The sequence below is a fragment of the Microchirus variegatus genome (genome assembly GCF_963457635.1).
Source record: "Microchirus variegatus genome assembly, chromosome: 8".
Taxonomy (NCBI): domain Eukaryota; kingdom Metazoa; phylum Chordata; class Actinopteri; order Pleuronectiformes; family Soleidae; genus Microchirus; species Microchirus variegatus.
Genome location: NC_139809.1, coordinates 2,590,736 through 2,613,472, shown reverse-complemented (window position 1 = coordinate 2,613,472; position 22,737 = coordinate 2,590,736). Strand labels below are relative to the sequence as shown.

Here is a 22,737-nt window from a genome sequence, read left to right as displayed (position 1 = left end):
TAAAAATAGGCTGTTGTCTGACAATGACATGATTCTGGGGTGAAATAGTGAAACAGCTAAAGCCTGTTTGCTGTAGCCGCTGCTCTTAAACCACATGACAGAGCAGTGTGTGTGTGTGTGTGTGTGTGTGTGAATCAAAGGCTATAATCATTCTCCATAATGGGCTTTCTTGCATGTCGCTGCAGCCCGTGTTTCACTCCGAATATCTGATCTTTCAGCTCTGTATTGCCTCCTACGTGTGTGATTATCGATCATATTGTGTGTTACATATCAGATTTATCCAATAGTGTGATTGATCCCTGATCCTCTTTACAGCCACGGTATTCCTGGAATTCTGGAAAAGGAGGAGAGCGGAGCTGACTTACGACTGGGATCTCATTGATTGGGAAGAGGAAGAGGTGCGTCGGCAATATCCTCAAACAGAGCCGATATAATTTGACGACCTGTAGTCAATATTCATATACCTTGCATGTTCTACACTTGATGCTGCTTACACGATCAAAAACAAGAGAGTTATTGCTACGTCAGTCAGATACGGCCACACTTCAGTGGTTCATACTGGAATGTGTGTTGTTAATCAGGAGGAGCTGAGGCCTCAGTTTGAAGCCAAATACTCCGGGGTGGAGAGAGTCAACCCCATCTCTGGCAAACCCGAGCCATTCCAGCCTTTCTCAGACAAACTCAGCCGCCTCATGGTGTCGGTGTCCGGAATATTTTTCATGGTAAAACTCTTTGATCTTTAAGTTAATCTGGCACGTTGGGATTTGAGCTCAATATGAGCTCACTGTTATTGTGTGTGAAGCCTTATGTTAGTGCCCATAGTGGTGTGACATCACCTCCTGCTGGACAAAGAGTGTATTTTATAGGAAATAACTGGATCATGATCGCTATTTTGTTTTTTTAGAATTGTTTTTAATTGTGTCAGTAGGTTTTCTGCACAGCCCTTAATTATAAGATAAGATGAAACCCCCTAAGCCCAAATTAGTATGTTAATCTTCTCTGAAACTTAAACTCATTCATCGTCCTTTTCTTCTCTCTGCTACTTTCTCTCCATTGTCTCTGCTCAGATTTCCCTCGTTCTGACGGCCGTGTTTGCCGTGGTGGTTTTCCGTCTCATCGTGATGGAGAAGTTTGCTTCCTTCAACTGGAAGTTTGTGAAGAAGAACTGGCAGTTTGCCACCTCCGGCACCGGCGTCTGCATCAACTTCATGATCATCATGTCCCTCAACGTGGTAGGTGTCTGCACAAGCGTCGTCTGGCGTCAGGTTTTACAGCATTTATTTAGGCTGAAACTGTCCAAGAAACTAGGAATTAGAGCTGTGGCCGACGATTATTTTCATAATCGATTAATCTGTCGATTATTTAAGTAATCAGTTGGTTCATAAAATTCAAGAAAACGTTAAAAAATGTTGATCAGTGTTTGTCAAACCCAGAAATGATGATGTTCTCGAATGTCTTGTTTTGTCCACAAACAAAAAGATTCAGTTTTAATTATTTATTTGTTATCTGGAGCAAAAGAAACCATAAAATATTCACATTTAAGAAGCTAAAACAATCAGAAAAAAGGATGACTAGATACCACTATACTATATATACTATATATATTGATATCACAGGCTTGAGTATCTACTGAAGCCAGTGGTTTTTGACCAGTATCAGATTGATACCAATGCTAAATATCATATCATAAAAATCTACTTTTGCAATCTTTTCCAAATTTTCTGTTAGATTCTCTTTTTCATGATCATTACCCTTCTCAACTCTTATCCTGTTGATGCCTATCATCTTGTCAGGTGTATGAAAAGGTGGCCTATCTGCTGACTAATCTCGGTGAGTTCCGTCCGCAACGTTTCACGGATTAATCATTTCTTTATCGCTCACTTTCCAGGCGTCGACTAACGTTCATTTTCTTCCCCCTCTCGACGCAACACAACCTTACTTTCCTGTCATCAGAGCATCCAAGAACAGAGTCTGAGTGGGAGAACAGCTTTGCTCTGAAGATGTTCCTCTTCCAGTTTGTGAACTTAAACAGCTCTACGTTTTACATTGCCTTCTTTCTCGGGAGGTAGGTCGGCGCTCATGGAACTCCACATCCATTTAATAGTGAACTTAGAGAGCGATCGTACAAAGATGTTTTCTCTCAAACTCCAATGTCGACATCTGCCAAGACTGCCTCCCTTTCCCTCCCTACTCTATAGTTATTATTTTTGGATCTTGTCTCAGCCCTAACAAAACACTGGCCTGTCTGGAGAGTTACTGTAACTGAGTTGTGGTTTTATGAGACACAATTAGCAGCTTTGTGTCTTGAGTTTTCCTCTGATTAACTTTCACGGCTAATGTTGCCAATCTTCATCTGCTCAGGTTTGCTGGCAGGCCTGGGAAATACAATAAACTCTTTAATCGATGGAGACTGGAGGAGGTGAGTGCAATTAAGGCATCCTTATGAGTGGGTGAGTCTTTTCACGGGCCACTTTATTAGGTACACATGAATAACCTAATAAAATGGCTGCGGTTGCCTGTATAGAAAAATGTGGATCATCATGAATATCCCATTTTCAAATGATCTGAAAACAATGAGGTCTAGTGTGTTCCTGGATTTATGGCTCATGTCTACAAAGTATGGGAGATTTTCTTTTTCATATTGAAATAGATTTTTCGGTAACGCTTTCTTTTACAGTCCCCTAATTACCTGGTATTTAGCTGGTAAATTCATGGTAACACTAAAGTGTTGCTAGGTAATTACCAAGGGTAATAAGATAAGTAAATACAGTGAAACCGTTGCCAAAATACTGGGTAATGCACGGTAATGTACTCGGTAAGTAAAGTAAAACTGTACTGTAAAAGAAAGCCAAGCTTGTTTCCATGTAATTACACACATTTTTAGGGTTAGGTTTGTTAGATTACCCCTTGGGTAAATAGCTAGTAATTAGGGGACTGTAGGTACCTGCTTATTACCAGTTTATAACCCAATAATACACTTACATTTACCATAGTTTTGCCATAGTTTAGCTGTACATACCTTCTTATTAACAGCAGTAATAACACGCTATAATTAACTATATAGTTACCAGGTAAATGCCCAGTATTTTGGCAACAGTTTCACTGTATTTACTTTCTTATTACCATTGGTAATTACCTAGTAACACTTTGGTGTTACCATGAATTTACCAGGTAAATACCTGGTAATTAGGGGACTGTAAAAGAAAGCGTTACCGATTTTTCTTTTTGTTGTCAGTGTCACCCGAGCGGCTGTTTGATTGATCTGTGTCTGCAAATGGGAGTCATCATGTTCTTCAAACAAATCTGGAACAACTTTATGGAGCTTGGTTACCCGTGAGTAGCGTCATTGTAATCACGCGCTTCTTTATGCGCTTCTAAATGCCATATTTAATTCTTAATAATGTCGAAGTGTTTAGCGTTTTTACACACCTTGTGTAATTTCTGCATAGTTTTTTTTCTCTTTTCTCATTAGCATATGAAAAGGCTTGTTATTTTTTTTTTATTCTCCCTGGAAAACACATCAAATCCTCTTGTGCAGGGTTTAACAAAAGTGTTTCTACAGCGCTCGGCGCATTTGTCAGAAATAATTGCTTTGAGCTTGACAGTTAGCTATTTGCTATATTCTCAGTTTGCTGCAGAACTGGTGGTCTCGCAGGAAGATAAAAAAAGGAGGTGGAGGAGGAGGAGGAGGAGGAGGGCAGAATGTAGAGAATAAAAACCAGCTTCCACAGTGGGACAAAGACTGGAATCTGCAGCCGATGAACGCCCATGGGCTGGTGGATGAGTACCTCGAAATGGGTAAAGCAATGCAGTGCTTGGATTTTGTTTGATTTTCGTCAGAGGACGGAAGGAATGAAACAAATCTTTTTTTTTTAACTTGTATCATGTAGGCCCTGCTCCATATTTAAATCCTTTGTGTGTGCTTCTTTGTGATCTTTTTTTACTCCTCCTTAAAGTACATTGAATGAGCCCCTGGTTTATGATAATGTGCTATATAAATATATTTGCCTTGCCTTGCCTTGTCTTCTGCAGTTCTCCAGTTTGGCTTCACCACCATCTTTGTCGCTGCTTTCCCGCTGGCTCCGCTCCTCGCTCTGCTCAACAACATCATCGAGATTCGTCTCGATGCCTACAAGTTTGTCACTCAGTGGCGAAGACCCATGCCCGCCAGAGCCACTGACATAGGTTACTGTTTTTTTATTTTTTTGGTCCCGAGCCAACGTTCTTTACGCAGCAAACCACCAACTATGTTCCACTCTAAGGAGGTAGATCTGTTTCCATGTCCTGTGTCTGTGCTGCCAAATGCTGGACCTTCCACATGATTACTGGCACCACCCTCCAACTGCCATATAATACATTAGAAAAAACGCTCTCTGTGCGGCATGTCGCCCTTGAAACATTTAGAAATCCCTGAGCAAATGTCAATGTCAATCACACAGAATCAAAGAGAGAAAGATCCTTTGTATGTTTCAACCAATAAGAATATGCAGATGAACTGAGCCACTGATTGAAGCCGGAATAAACTGTATTTGTAATAATAACTTTGCAGATGTTTTTAGGTTTATAGTTTCACATTTTAGTTAGAAAACAGTCGTGTCATTGTATTAACTCTGGAGGCTAAAGCTAAATCGCAAAAGACTTAAAGTAAATCACAAATGTGAGGTTAGTGGTTCATGTAAGGATAACAACACTACACAAGGCTCAGTGATGTACACCTCACTATGAAGACTTTCTTTATGCTGGAAACAATTTTGGAAAATGTCTACTCCCTCTCTTTTGGCCGTCAGGAATCTGGCATGGGATTCTCGAAGGTATCGGCGTGCTGGCAGTCATCACCAATGCCTTCGTCATTGCAATCACCTCTGACTACATCCCCCGCTTTGTTTACGCCTTCAAATATGGCCCATGTGTAGACAAGGGCCATCACCACGAGGATGAGTAAGCATCTAGAACGATGCTTAAATGCCTGAATATGTCCCAACGGAGTGGCTTCTTCTTATGGTCTGACAGACTCTCCTTTTCCCTCTCAGGTGTTTGCAAGGCTACGTGAACAGCAGCTTGGCCGTGTTCGACATGGGCGAGATCATGAACAGCAGCCAGTCCAGATACTGCAGGTACAGAGACTACAGAGCGCCACCCTGGAACTCTGTGCCGTATGAGTTCACCCTGCAGTTCTGGCACGTCTTGGCCGCCAGGCTCGCCTTCATCATCGTCTTTGAGGTCTGTCAACACTACACACTTCTTTTTTTTTTGTCCATTGGACGAGCAGGGCGAGCCGCTAAAACTCCACTTCTCCACGTCAGTCTGAGTCACTGCAGATGTACATTATTTCTTTAGTTTTGTTCTTCTATATTCATCCTTGTAAAATCGAAAACCTCACAAGCCCAATTTAATTGAATCTTGCTGCTGCAGTAGGTTCAGGAATTTCACTCGAACTCCGCAGAATAAAACCTAAATTACATTGTGGTCCAGCTAAAAAAAAACCCACTGTTTTTGCTCTTTTCTTGAAAAGTTAACATAGTTTGAGTGTAGAATGCTGCCCTATGCAATAATTCCTGCTGGAGAAAAGCTGGCATAATATACAACATCAAATATTACACTGCATATAATATTCTTTACTTTATTCCACTGTGTTTACAATTTTGCAACAAATACTGCATATGATAACTCATAAAATGCTGAATCCTGCCCTCAGCACCTGGTGTTTGGGATCAAGTCCTTCATAGCCTACCTCATTCCGGACATGCCGAGGGATCTCTGCGATCGCATGAGGAGGGAAAAGTACCTGATGCAAGAGATGATGTACGAAGCAGAACTCGAGCACCTGCAAAAAGAGAGGAGAAAGAACGGACAACGTTATCACCACGAGTGGCCTTAGCTTCGTTTCCCCCCCCCCACGTCTCCACGACACACACGTCACAGCGACACGGCCTTCACTGCCTGCTTATTTATATGTATTTTAGCATCAAACTTCACTGATTCTGAACACCAAAGACAACCCCACGTTCAGCGACCAGATCCTCCCCCCCCCCCCCCCCCCCCCGCCCCGAGCCTGTTTGGCTTCAGCTCCAGTCCCGGCCCTGACCACTTCCTCACCATCTGTTCCACATCTAGTGTTGGCGCTTATCTTGGTTCCTGGCTCTGACCCTCACTGCCTCGCCCCGATCCCTCACATGGCTGCATCCAGCAGGTTGCCCTCGAGCCTGTGGCTTTAACGGGAGAACCTCCGCACTTGCAATGTTTACTATGCAGATCAAGAGCTGCAGATACACCATTGTTCACTTGTTGGCATCCACCCTGCACTCTTTCTGTGTGGCAGCTACCACTTCATTTTTTTGACTCTGCAGTCCGGTGCAGCCTCTACAGCATGGCCGTGTATTTCTACCACGAGTGGCAGCTGAGCCACGTGATGTGATAGCGCTACTGTGGAACTTACTGTGTTGTTGCAAAAGTGATTCTGGTGTTGTGGCTACCAAATTTAAAATGGACTGTTCTTACAAAAGGACTGTATATTGCCCTTGAAGCATGCTGATAAAAAAAAAAAATTGCTACCATTTAATTTCAGACAAAATGAACATAAAAACAACAGGATTCGTCGTTCAGGATTTTAAAATCCACTCAGTTCCTTCGACACTAAGTTCTCTATGAAATGATGCATGACGATATTGTTTTGTACCTCGTAATAGATGAAGTCCTTGTCTTGATGCCTGGTTCGTGTGCGTCTCTGCTCAGTTTGTGCCGCGTGCGCTAATTTCTGTCTGTGCAACTGCTGAGCTTGGCTGTCCAGAGTTTGGGAAATGCGAACTTTGAATTTGATTGTGCCTACAGTTGCGTGCCTCACAACTGTGTCACCAAAATCACGTGTGCCTGTTTGTGTTGCACACGCTTTTCTAGTGCAAGACATTTGCTTTTTTATTTTTCTCCTCGTTCTGTCGTCTGATCTGCTGCGCAAACTCTGAGCGCTCCTGTCAGGATTTGTTTTTGGATGTGAGTCACACCACTGTACCTACTCGGCTCTCAGCTAATGGCTCTGTAATGCGCAGAGAGTGTACGTTGTAATGCGACTCCCGTTCGTGGACGACATATACAATTGCACGCAGGAGCTGCAAATCTGTTCTTCCACTCTGTGCTTGCGGCATGTTTTTCATTTGCTGTTGGAAACCATGGTTGAAACTTGGACTACTCTGACATACCTGTGGCTTGATGTTCACTTAGCAACGAAAAAAAAAAAAAGATGCATCTGCCCAGTGTTCTTCACTTTAACGATATATTGCTTAGCAGTTGTGGTTTCAGCTGATTCTCTGACATTTATCAATGTGAAAGTGAGTAATTTTTTTTTTTTTTTTTTCAATGCTGATTCATGACATTGCCTTTTAGTGTGAGTTCTGATGGATTACAGCGGCATGTTTTCGCCCAATGAGAACTCAGGAAAACGGGCAGCGTGAGCGACACATCATGATCATTTCCTGCTTCATTCATGTTGGGATGGAACTGCAGCTTAGAGAATCGATGTGAGAATTAACGAGCGAGCGGAACTGAGACGGTGTAAAACTAACTCACTCAGCACTAACGGTCACTTTGATCTTGTACTGATAAAATATGACAATGGTGGAGACTGAGAGTGAAGCGTATTATGCAGAGAAGCGAGTCTCTAACCCATGTAACACCTGAAGGTGAAGGAAATCACTACCCTGAATGCATTGCACAACACTGAGAAACTTATTCCTCGTTTTTCGCAAAAGTCGTACGTGATTTGGATTCATTTACTTTAACCGTCCTTTGTATATACATTTGATGACGTATGTAGTGTTTTTTATACTATTTATTGCGTACGTCGCGTATGAGTTCACCTGTTTTCACCCTCAGATCGACGAGTGTCCACATTTCTCAGGTGTCCTTTGAATGTTTTGCGGATGATTTGATGACGTTTTATCATGTTTTCTATAATGCAATCAAAGATAGCCTGCTCTTTTTAGACATATATTTTTGCACTGCATGACTACGGCTACGACACATTCACCGTTCACGATCATTCACTTTCTGCATAATCCAAGTATAATTAGAGCAGATCAGCAATGATGGAATACAGTGATAGACTTTAATTATGGGGAATTAGGATATAGAATGTTGACAAAAAAATAACGATGCTTTCCCAGTCATAATGTTCTGTCCAGCGATTCATAATCATTTCATGCGGTAGATGGAGAGATTTGTTTAAAAACTATTGGTAACGCTTTCTTTTACAGTCCCCTAATTACCTGGTATTTAGCTGGTAAATTCATGGTAACACTAAAGTGTTGCTAGGTAATTACCAAGGGTAATAAGATAAGTAAATACAGTGAAACCGTTGCCAAAATACTGGGTAATGCACGGTAATGTACTCGGTAAGTAAAGTAAAACTGTACTGTAAAAGAAAGCCAAGCTTGTTTCCATGTAATTACACACATTTTTAGGGTTAGGTTTGTTAGATTACCCCTTGGGTAAATAGCTAGTAATTAGGGGACTGTAGGTACCTGCTTATTACCAGTTTATAACCCAATAATACACTTACATTTACCATAGTTTTGCCATAGTTTAGCTGTACATACCTTCTTATTAACAGCAGTAATAACACGCTATAATTAACTATATAGTTACCAGGTAAATGCCCAGTATTTTGGCAACAGTTTCACTGTATTTACTTTCTTATTACCATTGGTAATTACCTAGTAACACTTTGGTGTTACCATGAATTTACCAGGTAAATACCTGGTAATTAGGGGACTGTAAAAGAAAGCGTTACCAAACTATTATACCAATATTTAACATTCTAGTCCAGGTTTTCAGAATATCTTCCTTGCTATGTGATCACTGAAAATCTATGCATGTTGTTATCTTTGAGTGCTACGTTTATTTTTTTTTGAAGAGATGCAGATGTAAATGTGCTGGTACATTAGTACTGTGTCTGCATGACCCCTGCGACCCCTGCTCGGAGCAGCGCTACCTTCTGTAAAGTTGTGAACAACATCGTAAAACATATCACCCGGCCCCTTTTTCAGAGTCGATCCGTTTTAAAGGTCAGTTTCTTGATGTGACAGAGTTTTATATCGTAAAATTATTTCTAATTAATCTGCGCTGGACTAAATTTCTGATCAAACAGAACGCAGACCTGATTTGTTTGTTCACGCTACTGCAAATTACAATGATGTTTACCCTGTAAGGGCCAAAGTGTTAAATAATAATTGGAAAAGAGCAATGTCCTGAATAATAACATGACCTTGGATGTTTGTTTTGTCCAGCTACTAATCATCCCTGGATGGATCTCTCTTCCCTGTTAATCTCTCTGAGAGCATGAATTCATGTTCTCACTAATACAGACGCTGCACAGTGGTGGAAAGGTGTTTCTCAGGCCTTCTACCGTTGGCAGTAGCACAGTATGGGTATTGTGTAATAAGTAATAACGGCATGACCTTGCACATCTCTGAAAACATAGCAGTCTGAAGAGGATTAAGCTTTCTGCTCCACGCTACGCCTCCTAATAGGATCGTGCTCGAGCAAAGGGAAGCACAGTTGACGTTTTTAAGGTTTAGTTGTGCATTAGGACGGTATCAGTGGTGACATGACGTGTATCAGTAACATTGTTTACTTCGTTCCTGTTTACATGTAAAAACATTGAAATGTACAAAAAATAGTATCACATTAAATAATTTGGATATCACTCTTTTCTGTAATAAATCTTGGATTGTATCTTTTAAATCAAATCAGTTTTTCGTCTGTTTTATGATATAAAATGACAGACAGGCAGACACCGGGCTCAGCTGATATCGTCGGGATTCTTCGACTTTGGCTAAATCTGGTTATGGGAGGAAAGGAAAACAGAGCCCAGCAGTAAGTGTAGAAGTTCTCTTAAGATTATTACAAACCACAAACGTTTTTTGCCAAAGAGTCTTCGTGTAACATATTGTTAAAAAGGATTATGTTACATGAACCCGCTATTTGAGTTTGTGGGATTTTCCTTTACTATTATTACACTCAGGCTTTTCCATTCACGTCACTTAACACCCCGTGTGATTTCATCCGGTGAAGTCTAAACACTCCAGAAGAAGCACGGATTGTTTTGAGCCCCGATGACAGACGCTTAATGCTTCTAATATGTCACATTTCGTGGGTTTGCTCTTGAACAGCCACATGAAATATTTCACTTTTTTTTAACCAACATGTATTTTTACTGGCCTAAAAAGCTGTGGTTTGACATTCCCAACACAGTTGTTTCCAAAGTGCTGCTCTGCATCAATGATCGGTCATTGTGTGGCACTGGAAAACAATTTTAGGAGTCGTTGAAGACGGAAGATGAAATCCAGTAGCTACAAGTACCACCTCACAAAAAGCTGTCACGACCTCACCCAGAGGTAAGAAAGCGCCAAATTAAAGTGTCAATACGACAATATGAAAATACTTTCTCACCAAAGCGTTGTGCGAGATAATTGTATTTCTTTGTGAGGAATTCAGGGGAGAAATCATTCTTCGTTTGGATTTATTACTGCGACGATGACCTGCAGCAGAAGATGACACAGAAGGCTTGAGTGCAGAGCGTTTTTTTCCATCTCACAATCCTATCACGGTCAGTCACTGCAACAGAAACACTGTCTGAATACATACAACACAATAACACACATGCATTAATGTATGAAAAAACAATGGGGAGTAACTTTCTCCCCAAATAAAAGATGCTCTGGTTCAGCAACATTTTTATTCTCCAGCTAGAGTCAAACTCGTACGTCTGCACAGCAGTGAAACATAAGCAACATTGTCCACATTTTGTGCCGAGTGGTTTTCCAAAGCAGAAATAATTCCAGCTTCATGTATCAGTGATTTTAATGTTCTCCCTCTCTCTCGTGCAGGCTGCAGACATTCTTTCTTGTCTTTGCGCGCACCCTCGGGTGACTGATGTTATTTTTACAGGACAGATTTACAGTTCAGGTTAGGAGGGTAATCAGAGGAGCCACTGAAACTGTGCCCATAAATCTGACAGAGCTGAGGCGGGAGAGGAAAGGGGAACCAGTGATGAGCAGCTATAGGGGACAAAGGAGTCGTGACTCTGATGCTGACAAATCATCAGAGCTCGCACAGACAGCAGGAAACTGAACAACGTGCAACACAGTTAATGGATTTCTTATGTAAAATAACTGCATAAACATTAGAGCTGAAACGATTACTCGATTATTAAGTTAATTGTCAACCGTTTTGATAATCAATTAATTGGTTTGAAGATATTTTTTCATGATTAAAACAACATTTTCGATTGTTTCAGCTTCTTTCAGCTTCGCTTCTTTGCTCCATATAACAAATAAATCAGTACAACTGAATCATTTTGGTTTGTGGCCACAACAAGACATTTGAGAACATCAACATTTCCAGGTTTGACAACAAATACTGATCAACCTATTTAACGTTTTCTGTCATTTTATGGACCAAACGATTAATTGAGCAAACAATCGTCAGATTCGTTGCAGCTCTAATCAATATTAAAGGGACTATGCAGGTTTTGTGGGAAGCTTTATGGTTAGTCTACATGACTGAGATTTTGAAAGACACTTGTGTGTTTGAGAACCTGTGTAGCATCAAGTCATCATTCATAATTCCGTTAGCATCAAAACTCATGTTTATTAAACTCATGTCTCCACAGAGCTGAACCGGCTTCTGAAGAAAGACTCATTCTGCTAATGAAAAAACAACAATTCATACTATATCTGGTGACTGTACACTTGATTGTCTTCACTTTTGGTTCAATGAAAACAATTATGTCACCTATAGTTTTACACACTGGACCTATGAAAAGATTTGCCTATAGGATGAATCGTAATAAGAACTCTTTACTTTGCATCTACTACCAATGTCAGGTCAAAAGTGTGGGTCTGTGCCTGCAGACCTGTACTATATAGATATATAGATATATATACATACATCTGTTGATCAGCTCCTGTAACTAAGAGATCATATCATATTTGTCATCCACTCACTGGATTTAATTTTTACAGGCTTGTTTTACAAAGTAACTAAACTTACAGCATCTCAGAAGAATAACTACAGTTGGAAAATGTATATTTTTATAACTGAATCAACATCTATATACACACTTTTTTGATTACTTTTAGATGTGGGTCTAGGATTTAGGATTCTTGCTGAGCACAGCAGCTGGTGGTGAGTATACGGCAGCACAGCAGACACCCTGGTAAAACACTTGTCTTTGAAAGAGATTGCGAGATTCTGACGTTACTCATAAGCAGCAGTGAGTGACTGATGAGAGCTGATCCCGGCGCACAGGGTCAAGGCAAAATCTGCTGTCAAACCTCCTGCAGCAGCAGGAAATAAATGATCTGAAAGCCTCCATCACCATCATCATCATCATCATCATCCTCACCTTCATCATCACAGCCGCCTTTTGCTTTGTTATTGTTGCCATTAATATGAGGAGTGCGTGCTGCCGGCTGAGCAGCGGGGGAATCCAGATAAGTAAACATATATCCTCGTGTTTTGACAAACACCGTTTCTAACAGCCTTTCTGTATATATTCACTGTCACTGTGTGATGTGCTTCTGCTGAAGAGTCACAGCTGAGGGAAAAAACGCTTATTCGTCATCAACATCGTTCCACTGTATCCACTCTCAGGGGCACGATGGAAAATCCCCTCTTGTTTTGCTTTGCCTTTGGGATATATTCATTGTTATATTCGTTTCAACATGGTCACACTGTTTGATGTGTCTTTGTGACGTTATAACAGTGGTTAAAGGTGACATAGAGTGGTCCTGTTGCACATAAATGTTAGTTATGGAAGTCTACTTACATATATTAACTTGTTTTTATGGTCAAAAACCTCCTAGTTGCTGTAAACTAGCCGATAGAAATCCTCTTTTCTGACAGTGTTTTTCTGCTGCGAGATTTCAGAGAGAACTTTCACCCCCAGAAGACAGAGTCTTGTGATTGGCCAGTACTATCCAGCACATCCGTTCTCAGAAGCCGACGCCCCCCTCTGGAACGGCGGATGCACTGCTGCTCATTATCAAAACATTGTTTTAACAGTGTTTAAAAATAGCTTCGTCACGACTCCCCGCCGCAGTCCCTTTAATGACTTTAAACCGGAGTCAGACCCAGAGTCAGAAGACACTGTTGCTCGTGAAACACCTCCACAACAGACCTTATTCTTCTTCTGCGGTTCAATGTACGTAACCGGATGTGCCCGGACTACCGCCCGGAGCAGGACGATCGGTTGTTCAGGAGAACCGCTGCTTACGTAACTATTACGGGATTTTCAGTGATCTCGTTGAGCCCCGAGATTACAATAAAACACAACGTTCTCATCAATGGCTGAACTGTTTGTTTCGAACCGTCAGGGCTTCATAAACAAGGTAATGACGCAGATACACACCAAAAAAACAGCAATAATAGGAACTTCCGGTCTAGTTCCGCTTTAACATAAAAGCTCATGAATGTGTCAGCAGTCACCATGTGTATGAAAAACTTAAAATGTCTAACATGATGATAACAAAACTAAAAAAATAGCAGTTTGAGACGTGTTACAGTGGAATAATTTCTCACCAAAGCCTTTTTACCTTTGAGGATTATTACATATACTGTCTTTAATAGGCTGCGTGGACCAATTGTCAAGCAAACCTATCTCTGTGAGGACATTTGAGGCTGGTCCACACAATTTTAACAGGCTTTTTAAGGATTAATACCTGGTTTTAGGGTTAGGCATTTAGCTGTGATGGTCAAGGGTTAGAGTAAGGATGTGTTATGTGTCCACACAAAGGGTGTTTATGTGCGTGTGTGTGTACTGTCACGTCTAAATAATTCTGTCGGTCGTGATGAGCATGTGGTTATTAAGATTCACTGTGAGTCAGTAGCTCTTCAGACTCCCACGCAGCCTGCAGGCCTTTCAACTCTTCTGCCGCCTCTCACACCAACAATGAGAGGAAACCCATCACCAGCATCTGAGAGAGAGCATCTGTCCTTACTACAGCCCACTGTACACACACACACACATGCATGCACTGCTCCCTTAGTGAGGACACTCTTAGACCAAATGCATTTCCTATCACCTTATACCCTCACCTTAACCATAACCATCACAACTAAATGCCTAACCCTGTCCTTACCCTAAAATAAAGTCTTGATCATAACAGGCCTATAAATTTTAGACCAGACAAGAAAGGTTTAAATCACAATTTGTCCTCACAGCTTACTACAGGCACACACACACACACACACACATTCTTGTACTTGCTGCATACATCACCCAAAATTTGACAAAAACGTCATACTATATTGTCATCCAAAATGTGAAAAAAAAATGGACCCAAAAATTTTTGGTCCAAAATTTGAAAAAAAAATTGATGCAACATTTTTGGTCTAAAATTTGAAAAAAAAAATTGGACTCAAAATGTTTGGTCCAAAATTTGAAAAAAAATTTGACGCAAAATTTTTGGTCCAAAATTTGATAAAAAAATTGGACCCAAAATGTAAATTGATGCAAAATTTTTGGTCCAAAATTTGAAAAAAAAAATTGGACACAAACTGTTTGGTCAAAAATTTGAAAAAAATTTGTAGAAAAAAATTGGACCCAAGATGTTTGGTCCAAAATTTGACAAAAAAGTCATACTATATGCTATGTCGTCCAAAATTTGATTTTTTTTTTTTTTAGCATGTTATAGCAACCTAAGGAAGTGATTTCAATGAAAACAAAGTGAGGACCGACCAAAATGTCCTCACTCCGTAAAAATGTCCTCACTTTGTTGGTTAAAAACCCTCACTGGTCCTCAGTATGGCGCAAGTACAAGAACACACACACACACACACACACACACACACACACATTCTTGTACTTGCTGCAAACTGAGGACCAGCCTTTCCACTTTATAAATCAACACAATTACAAATATCTACTTCGTGAATGACATCTACAAAGAATTGCAGTACCATAAAATGTCTGCAGGTGGAGCCCCAGAGCAAAAAGTGCTGGAAAACTTTTTCGATTTATTTATTTTTTTGGTCCAAAATTTTACAAAAACGTCATACTATACTCTGTCGACCACAATTAAAAAAAAATGTTGACCCAACATTTTTGGTCCAAAATTCGACAAAAATGTCATAATATACTATGTCGTCCAAAATTTGAAAAAATCTTTGACAAAAAATGTTTTGGTCCAAAATTTGAGAAACACGTCATACTATACTATGTCGTCCAAAAGTTTAAAAAAAAAAAAAAAAAAAAAATTTGGTCCAAAATCTGACAAAAAAAGTCATACTACACTATGTTGTCCAAATTTTTTTTTTTTTTTTTTTTTGACAAATTGAGAATAGCATGTTTACAACCTAAGGAAGTGATTTCAATGAAAACAAAGTGAGGACCGGCCAAAATGCCCTCACTCCGTAAAAATGGCCTCACTTTGTTGGTTAAAAACCCTCACTGGTCCTCAGTATGCCGCAAGTACAAGAACACACACACACACACACACACACACACACACACACACACACAAATTAAACAGTAGAAGATCAACAACGTCCCTCCCAAGTCCATTCAATTCTATTTGTTGTTATATCTGTTGCTACATCTGCTTCCAGGACAGTTGTTTTGCCGTGCTGTGCCTTGGCGAGCTGGTCAGTGTTTATATACTCACAGATATATTTATTCAGGTGTGCGACTCATACAGTATGAAGAAAAAGAGCGCGCCTGCGTGCTGCGACGCCTCAAACTATAACCTTGCTTGTATCATTCATTCAGCAGTGTGTGTACAGAGGCGTGTGCAGAAGTACAACAGCACTTTCCAAACAAAGAACTCCTTATTATTTTTCTAAAAAGTTTAACTAACCGGTGACGTTCATTTGGAGGAGTAAACGCGAAACATATGCACGATTGTCCTCCCTTTCATTACTCCTTCGACTTCATCCCCAATGTTATGACAGCACAGCTGTCTTACAGATGCTGTGACGCTGGCTTTATTTAAACTGCTGACCCCTTGGTATAGCGCTATTAAAATCTCTCATTAGCATGTTTTTATGTGAGGAAAAGATCAAATATGGCACCTCTGACGAGACTTTCTCCCTGTGTGCTAAATGTCCAAGACAATGCTCGTATATGTGCTGCTCAATAAAACAAAACACCAAAAAACAGACAGGATTAGGGGGGTGACTCTGGCCCCTGCTGCCTGATGCGTGATAGGATGTAAGATCTCTCATCCTGGTTGATGGTTGATCTCGATTGGCCTCCCTGATCCAGCGTTTGTGTTTCTTACTTTCAGAGCGGATGACTTTGGCCTTTTTACTGGTCCATGATTTGATGTCCCATGCTGTCTGACACACAAAACAGGGACCAAGACACGTCGCGTCAAGAAACATCGAGTGACCCACAGGAAGTGGTCGAAAAAACATGTCAAGGTAATCCAAAAACCTTATCTTTCTGTCTGATTGAAACAAACCTGTTCAAAATCACACAGAAAATCAAAGACTGTGATAATTAAAATGTTTATAACGGAGAGGACATCAGACTTTAACACCATTATTGGTTGCAAAGCATTGAATTTTGGTTCATCAGTCGGACACAAACGTGACTCCAATGCTGGACAAGGTCATATGTCCTTGTTGTGTTTACACTTGTTCCAAAAAAGGTTTAATCTAAATCAGCATTCCAATGTTTCCACCTTGTTTTCACATATCTTTCTCTATATTTTACTCTTTAAAGCGGAACTAGACCGGAAGTTCCTATTATCGCTGTTTTTTTTTGGTGTGTATCTGCGTCATTACCTTGTTTATGAAGCCCTTACGGTTCGAAACAAACAGTTCAGCCATTGCTGAGAACGTTGTGTTTTATTGTAATCTCGGGGCTCAACGAGATCACTGAAAATCCCGTAATAGTTACGTAAGCAGTGGTTCTCCTGAACAACCGATCGTCCTGCTCCGGGCGGTAGTCCGGGCACATCCGGTTACGTACATTGAACCGCAGAAGAAGAATAACGTCCGTTGTGGAGGTGTTTCACGAGCAACAGTGTCTTCTGACTCTGGGTCTGACTCCGGTTTAAAGTCATAAAAGGGACTGCGGCGGGGAGTCGTGACAAAGCTATTTTTAAACACTGTTAAAACAATGTTTTGATAATGAGGAGCAGTGCATCCGCCGTTCCAGAGGGGGGCGCTTCGCTTCTGAGAACGGATGTGCTGGATAGTACTGGCCAATCACAAGACTCTGTCTTCTGGGGGTGAAAGTTCACTCTGAAATCTTGCAGCAGAAAAACACTGTCAGAAAAGAGGATTTCTATCGGCTAGTTCACAGCAACTAGGAGGTTTTTGACCATAAAAACAAGTTAATATATGTAAGTAGACCTCCATAACTAACATATATGTGCAACAGGACCACTCTCTGTGACCTTTAAGTCTTAGGTTTGTGCTCATCTGCTTGAACTCTTGTTTTCCACACTCTCTTCACCTCGTGTCCCAAAACCCTGCTTTTATCCCACATCAGTGAAGGTGAGTTTAAAAAGCTATAGGCAGCAAATCCGGCGTCTGACAATGAAGTGGAACATTCTTATTTCTTTCCTTTATGAAATAACCACATCTGCCAAATATTATATTAATCTGTTGTGGCAACAAAAACACAACCCCCTCACCCAGATTCCTATACACTATAGAAAATGAATGGATCGAACTGAGGACACAACCGTCGGCTTCTAGCCTCGTGTTTATAGCTCGCCATGTGGTTGTAGTTTGTGTGAGTGGCGCTGACAGGCAGAGAGAGACGTATCCTCGACCACCTAGTGATGATGCAATTATCCAGGACAGGATGTGCAGTCGAGGGGATTGAAGCCCAGAGGATTTGTCCCTCACTGAACTGAAGTCATCGTAGTGAGCTCTAACTACTGTAGCCTCACCCTCACAGTCTAGGGTTTGCAACCCACAGCAATATTCATTTAAAGGTGAAGTAAGTAGTTTATAGTGCCATCTAGAGGAGAGGCTGAAATTTACAACAAAGAACTGCTCCTCTGCTCACCCCCTCCCTTCCCCTGAGCGCTACGGTGTCCTCAGCCGGTCAAATGTCGTCCTCGTCGTCTTTCTCCGTGTCAGCAGATGAGGTTCGTGAGGCGAGGGAGAGGGCGGAGCTACCGCGGCCGTAGCAGACGAAGCGGAGAGAGTGGAGGCGGGACTTCAGCTACAAGTAAAGAGACGCTTGATTTGTTCTCTCGCGTTTGTCCTTACAGGCTCCGGTAGAAACATGGCGTCTCTCTGCTAACAGTGGCTATATAACCGCGGCCCGCGACCATGTTATTTTACATGACTTTTTGAAACACTACGAAAATGAAACAAAAACTATTTTACAGCGACTAGACAATGCAGTAGCACATAATATGTATAAAAAAGTGGATTTTGGGTCATATAAACCCATAAATACTACACAGTGTCCCTTTAACATTGTCGTTGTTTTGTTTTGTTCCTTTTCAAATAGTTTTTGTCATGATTTACAAGATGAATTTTGAGGAGACTCAAATAATCATTCTTTTACCAGGGTAAATGCTGGTACTTTAGGTAAGTTGATACTTGTTTATTTTAACATTGATGAGATTTTCCCACTGTTTGTGTGTGTGCAAAAATATGAAATTGTGATTCAAATAATAATATATTTTTAAAAAAAATACTGTTGTGGATCAAACGGAAGGACATGAGCAGCTGCTCTGTGCAGCCTGGTAACCTGTTAGAACCTGCAGCTTCTCATGGGTTCATCTTTCTTGGGGTCTGTTTTAACATCAGCGGGGTCAAGACTTAACACCTGGTCGTCGTGATGTGCTGAGGCTTTCACTGCTTTCACTGTTTGTAAGTGCTTCAAGCCTGTCAAACTAATCATTAAGATGCAACTAACCCTGCAGTCTGTAACAGTTTAAATACCCCGTCACTGTCTCCTTGTCGTCTTCTTCGTCCATGGACTGTTTTTGTGCTTCTAATGATCGTATTCAAGTCAGATCTGGGGGCAGTTGCATCACTAAATTATTTAACAGTTGAATGTGTGGCTTTCAGCAGGGTGCGGTTGTCATTCATGGTTTCATGATTTACCCACACTGTGATGTTGACATCCTCATCCATGCATTTTTTTTAATATTGGTGGAGTCTCTCCTACCATCTATGGTCTGGTCTTTGGTGACAACCTCTCTGAACACAGACCAGTGACTGTTTTTAAAATGTTCACTGTCATCACAATAAAAAAAAACCACAATAAAGTGGTGTGTGTTACTTTTATTAGAAGAAGCTGCCTGCTCTGCCTACTCCGCACAGACACTGCGCATGTGGTGTGGAGTAAACCACATTCAGGAGCTTTTCTTCACTCCCAACAGGCGTCTGCGCCTTTTAGGTGACGGGGAGCGGTGTAACATGAGTCGGGGGTTGAAAACTGTGCGCTGGATCTGGCTGCCAGTGCAGATGCTGATCGCCAAAGAGAGAGGAGGAGGTGCATGATGGTTGCTGTCCCGCTGCTGCTGCTGCTGCTCCTCATCATAGTCACATCTTCACCATGTTGCCCCGCAGCTTACTCCGGACCAGTCCAGGCGGAGATCTCCAATGGCACTTTCCATCACTTCTTTGTCCCGGACGGATACTACGACGAGACCGAAGACCCGGAGAAGTGCCAGATGCTGTTTAAATTCTCGGACGTGTCTCCGTGCGGAGCCTCTGAGGAGCGCGACTCCGTCGTGCGCGACGACTTCGTCATTGCCAAACTGCAGGCGGAGGACGCGGCGCGGCTGCTGGAGGGCATCGGCCGCACCGTGGCGCACGACCTGGACGGAGAGGACAGCTACGGCAAGTTCCTGCAGCGGGAGATCTCCCAGATCGGCGAGGCTTTCTCCAGCGTGGAGAAGTCACTGGTGGAGCTGGAGGTGAAGTTCAAAGAGAGTCAGGAGACTGAGCTGCGAGAGGAGCAGCAGCTCAACGGCTACGTGGTGAAGCAAGTGAGTGGCATCAGCCACGCGCTGAGGGAAACGACAGACATTTCTCTGGGACTGAAAGACAAACACGAGCTCTTGTCTCTCATTATTCGCAGTCACGGCACCAGGCTGAGCCGCCTCAAGACCGAGTATCTGAACTTTGGCTCCTAGGGTTGTTTTGGCAAATTAACCTGTGCGTAATGGTGTGTCTGTGCGCGCGCATGTGTGTGTGTGAGAGAGAAATGGACACTCCAGTTTAAAAAACAAAACAAAAAAACAACAACTGGAAAGTTAATTGTGGTCTATATACTGCATTTCCCACGAATATGTCTAACTCTGACCCTTTGGTTGAGCCCATATTCCTTTGGAGCAGTGTGTGTGTGTGTCGTTAAAATGAGCTCTAACAGAAACATCAACACATTCCTCTGGGTCAGGAAAAAAGAAAACTGTGAACATAAATTTCTCCTACAAGGAACCAGGAGCCTGGAGCCCGCTGTTCCTCTGAGGAAGAAATATATTCAGCAGAAAGTATGAAAATAAAAGTCTCTCAGCTGAGCAGCCAACTTTCTGTCTGTGTATTTAAACTTATATTGTTTTTTTTTTTTTCAAATTTCAAGATATTACTATAAAATAAATACTCATCTTTCATCACAGATTGTAACGTCTTCTTTTACCTCTTATCTACTGCCAAAACAATAATTTAACTTTTCTTGTATATACTTCTTCTCTCATTGTCACACACTGCTGTGTTGGAAAAACCACTTCCAGCCTTTGAAGCTTTGAGGTTTACACAAACAAAAAACCCTTTTGAAGTCTGAACTTGTGGTTATCTGCAGTGGAAAGTGACCCCTGTCATATATTTCTGTCACCATGTTTATTGTTGGCTCTCCAAGTGTTTTCTATATCACCGTGTATTCACTGTAAGCCTGTGGTTGACATGAAACGTTTTGAACAGAGTCATTTATCTATAAGCAGACGGCATATACAGGATGTTTAAATCTCTATAAAAAAATGGAATGTGTTCGCTTTGACCTATTATTCCAGACACAACTGTTTATTGGAGGAAAGTAGTTTTGAATTCCTGAAAGGAACTAACCCTGACCTCTTGGGTCTCACACACACACACACACACACACACACACAAAGAGAGAAAGAGAGAGAGAGAAACACTGCATGCTGTTTTGATTTTCTAGTGCCTTGACTTCATTATTTTGAATGCCTCCTGTGTTTTTTTTCAGTTTCTAACGACCATTTTAAAAGGCTCTTGTTTTAACCAGTGTCTGCTCCGACCACAAAAGTTATGAGCATGCCAACTTTTTACAGAGATTATGTCTGTGCAGTAGTGAGGGAGCCCGATGGGCAGCAACTGGGTGTGATTTCCTCTGTCTGGTTTTCCTCACAGTCCAGCTTCCCCAGAGGGACCCTCTTTTTAAAAACAGCTCTGTGCAGCCCGGCACTGAGCTGAGCTGCCGGAGAAACTGAGCTGCCGGAGAAACCCTATATGTCTATATGGCTCTTCATTTCCAGGGGCACCGCACAGGGGCTCAGAAGATTTGATTGAAAGGTCCTGTTTACATTTCCACTGTGGAACCAAAGGCAGGTCACCAAAGTGATCATAAACAAACACCATCACACACTTTATGTGTCTCTTTTGGCCCAAATTGTTCATTCCAGCTCTTCTTTTTTTTGTTTTGTTTTTCCTATTAAAAATATTTTTCCTACATTTAGAGTTCCCTGATGCGCAGATGCAGGAAGGGATGCCCCTGTTAGGAGAATGTATTCTCCTCTTTCACAGAAAGGTCAGGAATGTAGACCAGAGTGAGACCTGAGAACACGGCGATCCATCTCTGTGGATTACAAAGCTCTGAAACCACAGATCTCTGAGTGCTGAGAGCTACTTTAAAGGTGAAGTAAGTAGTTTATACATTGTATACAGTTTATACATCTCCTCTAGATGGCACTCCTCTAGTGCCATCTAGAGGAGAGGCTGAAATTTACAACAAAAGAACTGCTCCTCTGCTCACCCCCTCCCTTCCCTGAGCGCTACGTTATCCTCAGCCGGTCAAATGTCGTCCACGTCGTCTTTCTCCGTGTCAGCAGATGAGGTTCGTGAGGCGAGGGAGAGGGCGGAGCTACCGCGGCCGTAGCAGACGAAGCGGAGAGAGAGGAGGCGGGACTTCAGCTACAAGTAAAGAGACGCTTGATTTGTTCTCTCGCGTTTGTCCTTACAGGCTCCGGTAGAAACATGGCGTCTCGCTGCTAACAGTGGCTATGCGACCGCGGCCCACGACCATGTTATTTTACATGACTTTTTGAAACACTACGAAAATGAAACAAAAACTATTATACAGCGACTAGACAATGCAGGAGCACATAATATGTATAAAAAAGTGGATTTTGGGTTATATAAACCCATAAATACTACACAGTGTCCCTTTAATACTAAAACTGATTCTATATTTATCAGTGATTATCCTCCTTTAACATGTTAACTAAACTCTAATCTATAGTATATAGTAAACTATAGTATAGACCAAGTTCCTCCATCCATGTACCATGAAACCCTGCACTGAGCAGACTCTTTACTCTGAAGAGATGATGTCGTATGAGCCTAAGAGTTGAGACACTAAGTGTAGAATTAAGCTTGAAAAAACACGATTTAACAAATAATACGCTGTCTTAATGGAAGTCAGTGTCACTTTAACATAATACCTAATCATTTATTAGTTGATTGTGTTTCATCAAACTGAATATTTCATCTTAACTATAACATGTGGATATTATAGTCAATCTATAA

At 41.5% G+C, this 22,737-nt stretch overlaps 2 protein-coding genes across 4 annotated transcripts in view; both read left to right on the top strand.

Annotated features, from left to right (window-relative positions):
* The window catches only part of ano3 (anoctamin 3), a gene marked incomplete at both ends in the record, with an annotated part of 35,925 nt that extends 30,047 nt beyond the window's left edge, over positions 1-5,878 (top strand). For all 3 annotated transcript variants that reach the window (XM_083893301.1, XM_083893300.1, XM_083893302.1), the window contains 12 exons: positions 316-398; positions 582-722; positions 1,068-1,232; positions 1,794-1,830; positions 1,954-2,065; positions 2,362-2,419; positions 3,236-3,333; positions 3,629-3,798; positions 4,033-4,185; positions 4,788-4,938; positions 5,031-5,220; positions 5,696-5,878. In XM_083893301.1, coding sequence (XP_083749427.1) covers positions 316-398; positions 582-722; positions 1,068-1,232; positions 1,794-1,830; positions 1,954-2,065; positions 2,362-2,419; positions 3,236-3,333; positions 3,629-3,798; positions 4,033-4,185; positions 4,788-4,938; positions 5,031-5,220; positions 5,696-5,878 — 1,541 coding nt within the window. The remainder of the gene's footprint in view (positions 1-315; positions 399-581; positions 723-1,067; positions 1,233-1,793; positions 1,831-1,953; positions 2,066-2,361; positions 2,420-3,235; positions 3,334-3,628; positions 3,799-4,032; positions 4,186-4,787; positions 4,939-5,030; positions 5,221-5,695) is intronic.
* A 13,591-nt stretch (positions 5,879-19,469) lies between these two features.
* fibina (fin bud initiation factor a) lies at positions 19,470-20,527 on the top strand (the record flags this gene model as incomplete). Its single annotated transcript, XM_083894080.1, has 1 exon — positions 19,470-20,527. The coding sequence occupies one exon, from the start codon at positions 19,470-19,472 to the stop codon at positions 20,109-20,111; it is 642 nt and encodes a 213-aa protein (XP_083750206.1). The 3' UTR covers positions 20,112-20,527.
* Between the last annotated feature and the right edge of the window lie 2,210 nt (positions 20,528-22,737).